Here is a 9540-nt window from a genome sequence, read left to right as displayed (position 1 = left end):
ATTTCGATAAGTTAATATAACACCAAATTTCGCACCACATTTTGAAATATCACTAGGCTTCTCTGTATGTTCCACACAAAAAGGTCGAGAGTGTATGAAACAAAAACAACAATAACCAAAAAAAAAAAAAAAAAAAAACCAACAACAACAACCCCCCCCCCCCCCAAAAAAAAAAAGAAATAAAAAAATGAAAAAGATTTAAAAACGAGGAAAAAAACCCGTCTGTCTTTAATGACAATAAATAATATAGTTTATTTGTAAAGCGCCGAGTCCCGTCGACAAAACTTGCACACAGAGATAAAAAAAATAGCAGATAACATGAATTATTGAATAAAAATCATATACGAATATATTTAACAATAATGACAGATGAATGGAGATTATATGTCATGAGAATTCTGGAGAAAATAGTGTATATCTTACAAAATTCAATGCTACGAGTTATCGTGTATACTAATATGTTAGCCTAGCTAATGGTAGGGTTTTAAATAAGTAGTCTGTATATTAAGTAGGATGTTTTATTTAACTATCAAGCATCTCTTAAGATGAGATTTTAATTTCTTTTTAAAAGATGACTGAGAATCCACAACCCCGCTCCTAACACTGAATGGTAAAGAATTCCAGACAGCGGGAGCAGCATAAATAAATGCACGATCAGCATAGGTCTTAGATCCCTTTGTAGGAACACATAATCGTGATTGAGAGTTGGATCTTAAAAGAGCGTGAGGGGGTTTAAACATTGATCACATCATATATAAATATAGGTTGGAGAAGTTTCATTAAGATGGTTATAGCACATTACAGCAATTTTATACGTAATCCTTTATCTAACAGGGAGTCAATGTAAAATCCAAAACAAATGTGTGACATGATCACTTTTTTTCCTCTTCAAAACTAATTTTGCCGCTTGATTTTGAATGCGCTGCAGTTTGCTGACAACATTATTTGGAGTAGAATACATGAGCATGCTACAGTTATCAAGTCTAAGATACATCAAAGAAGAAATGAGGCTTTGAATAGCATTTTGTCTAAAGAATTAGCCAATCGTGAAATTCTTCCGAGCTCGACATATAAAGTCTTACATAAATTATTGATATGGCAATGCATGGAAAGGGTAGAGTCAAAGTAAACACCCAGATTTCTAGCTCTTTTAATAAAATAGACCTGTTCGTTTTCAATTGTAATAAATTGTTTATAGGCCTACTCGCTTTTTATATATAGGGAATGAGATTAGCGGACGAGTAGCGTCCCTTGATTGGACGTCACCAATGGTCTGTGACGTCACCGGCGGAAGCGAGGACGAGAGACGCATTCGCACAACCAACATGACGTTCTCTCTCTAATAACTTTTCCGCCGGTGACGTCACAGACTATGGGTGACGTCCAATCAAGGGACACTACTCTTCCGCTAATCTCATTCCCTATATTTTAAGAATCACTCTAAAGAACTTCCGTTTTTTCTTCGTTCACTTTGAGCTTATTTATCGCCATTCAGTTTTTCATATCTTCTATACATATGTCCAGGTTTTAAATTAACGAATCTAATTCAGATGGACGGACAGAGCTATACAACTAGTTGTCGTCAGCGTCCATATGGTAGCTGGCCTCATGCTTTCTTATTATTTCTCCCAATTGTTGTTTATAGAGAGTATAAAGGAATTATTTGAAAAAAAAGTTCTCCTATACTATATGTCTGACGACAACTATATCTCAGAATCCTAACTTGAAAGTTGGTTGTTTCCTTCTGCTTCCTTGCAGTACATGAACAAATTTGTTACTTTATAGAGAGTATAAAGGAATTATAATTTGAAAAAAATGTTCTCCTCTATGTCTGAATACGACAACTATATCTGAGAATCCTAATTTGAAAGTTTGTTGTTTCCTTCTGCTTCCTTGCAGTACATGAACAAATTTGTTACTGATTGTCATGAACATTAATATTTTTTCACTTTGTCATTCTTTTCATCTTTAATCGCATCATCTAGATCTAATGGAGCTACACTCTGTTTTGCTTTTGTCTTCGGTAGTTTAAAGAGAAGAAGAAGAGTGATAAAGCAACACGCTGATGTCAACACACCCGGGCCCCATGATACAATCTTTGTTTTGAATGGGAGGAGATAAGGGGCGAGGCCTGCTCCGAAAGTAGACCCAGAAGAAGAAATACCCATACCGGATGCTCTTACATTTGTTTGAAATAGTTCAGGGATGCACAAGAGAAAAGTGTCGTAACAGCAAGATATTGCAAATTTGCCGAGCAGGAAAAACGTTAGCGAAATCTTACCGGCAACGTCTTCATTTATGTCTGCATCTAAAATAAACGTAGAGATTAAGAGACAAATTATTGTCATAACGAGCAATGACATAATCACACGTCGCCTGTTGCAATACTTCAGGAGTATCCAGTTGACAACAGCACCGGGGATTCCAATTAGCCCAATAAGAGCAATGTTCAGATAGAAATTTCCAACCAGGGTGGACGCTGTCAGGTAAAATCCAGCATAGGTCATTTCCATAGTAAAAAATGCAAACCATGCGATGGCTACGGACACAATAAACTTTTTGCATTTGTAAATAGTCATTTTATCGTTGTCTATGGTTTCATCTTTTTTAGTCACAGAATCATTTATTTGATTTGCCGGAGAACAGTTTTCAAATAATTCCTTTATCTTGTTGAAGCTTACACCATTGGTTTTACATGTACTCTGTAAAATCTTCTCAGACCGTGATTTCTTACCAATGCTATACAACCAATAGGCAGATTCCTTAATGAAGTATATATACAACAGAGGAAATAAACTCACGATAGCTGTATGTAGTTGAAATTTTCTCCAGCTACTCTCGCGATACGCGTAAGCAATGCCACTTAGCAAGCCAATGAATATAGGAAATACCGTGGCATTTACCATTCCATACAAGATGCGATAATTCTCCAAATTTCCAATTACCTCCATTCCCAAAACATAACAACAGGTTTGGATTCCAGCAGACACGACACCAGAGAAAAACCGAAGTGCTATCAATGCGTAAATATTAGGTGCGTAAGCAGTGGCTATTTCAGACGAACACGTAAGAACAATTGCAAAAACTAGCATCGTCCACCGCCCGTATTTGTCCGCTAAAATGTTTACGATAAATGAGCCCAAAAATGCGCCGACTGCAATGACTGTTTGAGCCAGCTCGGGGATGCCGTGCTTATCGCATACCAAATCCCATTCCGTGATAAAAGACACATCGTGTCCACCGGTGTAATTGTAGCCGTTTATACAACCAATGTCTTTGTATGGTTTGAGTTCGCCTGATACATTCTTCGAAATTCCAATATGGCAGCTATCGTTGTATGATACGTGGTAGGAGCTTCTGTTTCGGATCACCATTGGGTAGTCTTCCAATAAGATTGTCTCATTGACTGCCGTACATCTGAAGTCCGGTTCCAGGGCTGTGGAATCAAACAAGAAAGTCAATGACATTTTGAACTCATGTTATAAAAACACCAGTTCGTAAACAAATTTTTATATTCTTTCTACAAATAACTTGATGCATCATTAGGTTATAAAATGTAAATACATTGCCTCATTCAGGGCAAAACTGGACATATCTTAAATTTGATGAAGTCATTCTTTCACTTTCGTGTATGTTGCCATCAAATTTTATGATTTATAGGGAATGAGATTAGCGGAAGAGTAGCGTCCTTTGATTGGACGTCACCTTACAGAGAGAACGTCAAAATGGTTTTGCGCATGCGTCTCTCTCGTCTTTCGGTGAAGTGTCTCATGCCGCTTTCACCGGAAGCGAGGACGAGTGACGCATGCGCACAACCAATATGACGTTCTCTCTCTAATAACTTTTCCGCCGGTGACGTCAAATCAAGGGACGCTACTCTTCCGCTAATCTCATTTCCTATAGGCGAAAGCCTAAGAGTAATTAAACTTTTCAAACTTGTCAACGATGTCAAACTTTTAGAAATAGCTTATAACTCAAAACGGTCATTTAGACTTGTCCGCGGTTATCTCAAGGTGCCACACAAAGGTACAAGTTAAAAAATTCGGAATAATATTTCCTTGTAATTTTTCTTTCTAGTTTGTCTGGCATTTTTCAGGTTTTTATCTCACAAATTTACAAGTGTTCATGATACTTCTGTTGGTCAGTGGTATGATGTTTCGTCTTGTACCAAGCTCAGGAGATGTTGAGAATGGTCAGTAACCGGAATGGTGACATGAAATCCAATCTCTGGCATTGTCTTGAGTAAGGCATTTTGCACAACTTACCCCACTCGACTCAGGTGTGAATATGTATATGGAAATGACGGAAACTGCATGGATTCTAACATTTTTAAAAACGCCTCACAAGAGGAAGTGTACTGTATAAATAGGAAATTTAATATAATTCCGTATGATTTCCCTGGATATACACAAAGGTTTAAAAAGAGCTCAACGAAAACCCCGCGGTTCAATCTTAAAAGATATATATATAGCTATATATAGTTATTATATAGCGCAATATCCACTAAATGTGCTCAAAGCGCTTTACAAAGGGTCTCTGGTCAACAGCAACATTTAACATGTAGGACGAGACCTGACGCCTGTTAGGCGATATTACAATTTTTCTGACAAAGACAACGGTGTTAACGGCCAGGTACTCATTTTACACCTGAGTACGGTGAGAGAATGTGAGTAAAGAGTCTTTTCCAAGGACGCAACTATGCGTCGAGCGAGGCTCGAACCCAGGACCTTCCGATCCGAAAGCGAGTGTCATACCACTAGACCACATAGATGTAATAAATGAATATAAAATTGTTTCTTCTTACATATAAAAACGTATTTGATGTTGAGGAAAACCATAGGAATCTGGGAAATTATGATCAGGAAGGATTGGATGAGTTGGTATCTGCCTGGTGGACCCATGGCGGCGTACACATCTTCAAAACTCTTTCATTGTCCTGGAGCTGATGATTGGCCAGCTGGGATAGTCCCATAACCTTTATCACCTCCAACATTTTCGCCATTGTTCTCTTCGCCCTTTGGTAGAATTGGACCTGAAGTTGAAGGAGGTCAAAATTAGAACATGCCTTATGGGATGAATATAGGGGGTGGATGGGTGGGGTTGGGGGGGGGGCGGGGGGAGGGGTGGCACCTCTTGAAGGTCAAAATTAGAACATGAATTTTGGGAGGAATAAAGGGGGTGGAGGGGTGGGGGATGGGGCTCTTGAAGGTCAAAATTAGAACATGCCTAAAGGGAGGAATAGAGGGGATGGAAGGGTGGGCGAGCGACGACTACTGACGGTTGGTATTGCGTGTTATTTTCGTTTGCCGCCCCAAGTACGACGGTAGTAAGAAGAAGAAGAAGAAGAACACTTAAAACCAATTAAAAGAGCATACAGTTCTAATATTAATATTAGGCCATGGCCGCATTATAGCACTTAACATTTATATCCTAAAGTATAGATCATCTTTATAATCAATATGCACAAACACTTCACCAACTACCAACTACGATGTCAAACAATAGCGCTTTTAAAATTTACAAACTTCTGACTTGTTTTATTAAAACAAAATAATACTGATTTAATGATTCCTAAGATAACACTGCTTTTATTAACAGTTACCACATTAATTAAATCACAACAATGAAAAAGTTCAAGTATAATTCAGTAAGAAATATCAGATGAAAACAACGTGAGAGTCAAACAATGAACAAATTAAACAATGATTTTAATCAGATCATGTCTGCAATGAATGATACCATTGCCAGACTATTTTTATCCTTAAAGTCCACCACTGGTGGAAAAAGGCCAGTTTTGTTGATCGAGACCAGACCCTTAACTTGGCCGAAAATTTGTAAAATATAATCCAAAATTCTTCTTTCTATTTTTTAAAGAAGTGATTTATTAGACATTTTTCTGAAATCCTGAAAAAAAAGTACAATTTTTTTTCCATAAATTGTCAGCAAAAAGGAGATTTGGACATCCGCGGCCAAACTGGTAACTGTGGTCATCTCGACAAATGCCTACAAGTTGACCACACACATACACACAACATACGCATACGTTCAGAATACACAAAACGAAAAACTCGTAACATTATTTACCAGATGTGGGCGATACAAAGCTGTGACCAGACATGCAACAGATGATAATGGCCATAACTAATAATGTTGCAAACAATTTTCAATTCTTTTGTTATAGCCTTTTACGACTGGTGGAGTCAAATTTTTTTTAAAAATGACACTCACAAGCCGGTTATTCGATAAGATGTCACAATGGGTTATGTCCTCCACGGCGTCGGCACAAGCGTCTGGTGCTGTTGAAAGCCTCTGAATTTTGCACCATTCCATAACGAGGTCGTGCTCTAATTTCTTCATGTATTGTCTATGGCAGCAGCCTTCTATGGTTTTCACTCTACTATGTTATGACGATCGACCCAATCCGCAAAGTCTGGTCCGCATTCGTGCACCGTCGCAAACCCGCCGGGTAGCATCGTCACAACACACCGTTCGACTAGATGCTCTGCCGTCTCAGGTTCTTGCCCACAGCGGGTACATGTTGGACAGTCAGAAGACCCCACCGATGAAGCGCACTGGCCGTGAGGCAGCTCCTCGACCGAAGCCGATTCGCAGTCACCCAGTGTCTCCTCTTACTGGTATCAAAGCCTGGCAACTTCTCACCAAGCTTAGAGGAGGTTACGTCCCCGCCCCCACGAGGGATTGAATTCGTCCAAACCGACTTCCATCTCGTATGTGCAGCTCTAGACGTAGCCAGGGATTCTGCGTACAAGGGTTGCTGGGACTTATTTCGGCTCGAAACGGGGGCGCCGTCCATTATGCGCATCAGAGGGGTATCCCCATTCCCTTTATATGGCGAATTATCCACTAAATATGCTCAAAGCGCTTTACAAGGGGTCCCTGATCAACAGCAACATTTAACATGTAGGATGACGGGACATGACGCCATGTTAGGCGATATTACAATTTTTCGGACAAAGACAACGCTGTAACGGCCTAGGTACTCACTTTACACCTGAGTACGGTGAGAGAATGTGAGTAAAGAGTATTTTCCAAGGACTCAACTATGCGCCGAGCGCGAGGCTCGAACCCAGGACCTTCCGATCCGAAAGCAAGTGTCATACCACAAGACCACATAGCCGTGTAATGATTTACGGTTATATTTTATTGAAACACATGGAGTGGGCTGCTCATATAGATATGTATACGCTTCCTTCTTCATACCTGTTACCCATACATCAGCAGAACGTTCCAGGGGGAGGCGCGAGATTCTCAGACGACGATCAACATATTCGAACCAATTTTCACTTGAAAATAGGGGCAGATCTCTCAGAAAACAATTTGGATCTGTCCATGTAAGTTTGGGCCGCCTCCATTATAATTTTTAAAAGTTTAAGATAAAAGCCTGTTGATCATGCGATTTTCCCCGTAGCAGCCTCTTATGGTTCTCACACTACTATGTTATGACGATCGACCCAATCAGCAAAGTCTGGTCCGCATTCGTGCACCGTTTCCGGGTAGCATCGTCACAACACACCGTTCGACTAGATGCTCTGCCGTCTCAGGTTCTTGCCCACTTCGGGTACATATTGGACAGGTAGAAAGACCCCACCGATGAAGCGCACTTGCCGTTAGGCAGCTCCTCGACCGAAGCTGATTCGCAGCCACCCAATGTCTCCTCTTCGTGATGGCAATCCTTGAGACGTCTAAATGAACCATTAGAGGGACCATAAGGAATATGTGAAATGTTTGATCTAAAATAAAGAAGTCGGTGGATATCATAAATAGTTTACTAGGTTATGTGTATCTAATCGAAAATGGACCGGGATCGAGGCGGTGGGAGTACTCTTAGTAGACACTTGACGTGGGGTTTCATCTAAAAAGTAATTGCAGATTCGGAATCAGCGATCTTGAATTAGTCAAGTCTAAGGGGATAAGATCATATTTCATTGCTTGGATTTTAAAAAAAAACATTAAAACAACAACAAATTTAAAAAAAACAAGAAAAACATACACACAAAAAAACAAAAAACACACACACACACACACTTTACAACGCCTATGCTTACAGACAGTATGCGCTTGGTTAAGAAGCTCAGAACATATCCACCCGGAAGTATAACGGACCAACACACAAAACTATGTGTAACCATGAATTTTTATAGTCTGGATAATACAGTTAAGTGAGAATCACTCGTAATGGTGGCAAAAGCAATAACAAAGACATGAATGACGTCAACTTCATTCTATCTATACGTCATGAAAAGTTTGTAAACGAGAAAGGTTAGTGACATTGAAAAAAGTGCTTCAGAGCCAGGAGGCTCATGGATTCAGATTTGATCCTGGTGTCTATAGCGGTACGAAACAGACAGTAACATTAATTGCTACTCTTTGGATAAAACACTAGCCTACTGAAAAGTACTTTCCGCTAAACCACTACGAGTAGGTGTTCAAAGCAAATCTAATCCCACTAATTTGAAGTACAACAACATATTGTAAATAATATACCAAAATTCACCGTTTTACATGATCTATGCAATGAAATACATTTCATTCTGTTGTCAAAATAGGACCATCTATAAAATAAAAGAATAAATTAAACGTTTCTGGATGCAAATAGAGATCCCACATTTTCTTGACTATTTGAGGTAAAGTAGGAACAATAATATATTATTTATCAAAACTCACATCTTTTCATGATCTCTTGATAAAAGGCATATAATTCTTGTTGAAAAAATATTTAATTCAGTCATTGCAACATTTTTAAAAAAGGAAATATTACTTCAGGTGTCTGTTTTTATGGTATGACAATGGTAACCCTCCCTTTTTATAACTTGAATCAAAGATTTTATTCCTTTTTGCAGTTTCATTACAAATGTGTGTAGGGGCAGCTTGGCTCAGCGGTACGGTTTTCGCTTCATACCCGAAAGGTACCGAGTTCGATTACCCGCAGCGCTGTGTGGCCTTGAGCAAGTCACCTCGCCCAAGCTCAATTTGCGGCGCTGCACTGCGGCTGACGTCTGGGTTATTCCAGTCTTCCATTGGAATAGAACCTGGAGACAAATTTCCTCTAAGGGGTGAGTAAAGGGAATGTAAGTTTATTTTTTATTTTAATTTGTTTCAAAATCAGTTGTTAAATATTCAATATATTTTAGAAATCCTTAACATGCGTTTTCAACATTTGATTTTCCATAATCAGTCTTAGGCAATATCAAAAATGATATAAAATATTAGTAAGGCAATACAATCCATAATGTCCTTCGATTAGCAAGTTGCTGAAAACAATTTTCTGCAAGTCGCTTGCCCTAAGTTTGTAGTTTGTGAATTCAGGCCTTTATAAAATTTAAATTTAAAGTTCTTACTTAACATGTGTCCTGACTTATAATGTAGTATATGTATCTATGCATCGTTGTGTAACGCTCATGTCACTTTTTTAAAACTTTTAATATAGCCCGAAAATGTACGAGTTGAATATTAACTTTATGTTTCAATATTGTTTTGAACATGCTGGCAATTTCTAGGACGAGTAATTTGCATTTTTTG

The 9540-nt window shown here is 38.8% G+C and overlaps 1 protein-coding gene across 1 annotated transcript; it reads right to left on the bottom strand.

The window, feature by feature from the left end:
* Positions 1-1459: 1459 nt before the first annotated feature.
* On the bottom strand, positions 1460-5028 carry LOC144965680 (solute carrier family 22 member 3-like). Its single transcript, XM_078901275.1, has 2 exons — positions 4805-5028; positions 1460-3436 (listed from the first exon to the last, which is right to left on the bottom strand). Exons 1-2 carry the CDS (start codon positions 4899-4901, stop codon positions 1935-1937), a joined length of 1599 nt encoding a protein of 532 aa, XP_078757401.1. The 5' UTR covers positions 4902-5028; the 3' UTR covers positions 1460-1934.
* Positions 5029-9540: the final 4512 nt, after the last annotated feature.

This window comes from Berghia stephanieae, chromosome 1 (genome assembly GCF_034508935.2).
Source record: "Berghia stephanieae isolate SIO BIC M18660-M18661 chromosome 1, UCSD_Bste_1.3, whole genome shotgun sequence".
In the NCBI taxonomy this organism is placed as follows: Eukaryota; Metazoa; Mollusca; class Gastropoda; order Nudibranchia; family Aeolidiidae; genus Berghia; species Berghia stephanieae.
The sequence above is the reverse complement of the archived record's forward strand: the minus strand, read 5'-3'. Positions and strand labels throughout refer to the sequence as shown.

What these genes read in the sequence shown, in the direction of transcription:
- LOC144965680 (XM_078901275.1), bottom strand. Translation starts at nt 4,901, where the DNA reads ATGGGTCCACCAGGCAGATACCAACTCATCCAATCCTTCCTGATCATA. An exon ending in CATCAAATACGTTTTTATAT is followed by an intron (nt 3,437 to 4,804) that starts GTAAGAAGAAAC and finishes TTGATTCCACAG; the next exon opens with CCCTGGAACCGGACTTCAGA.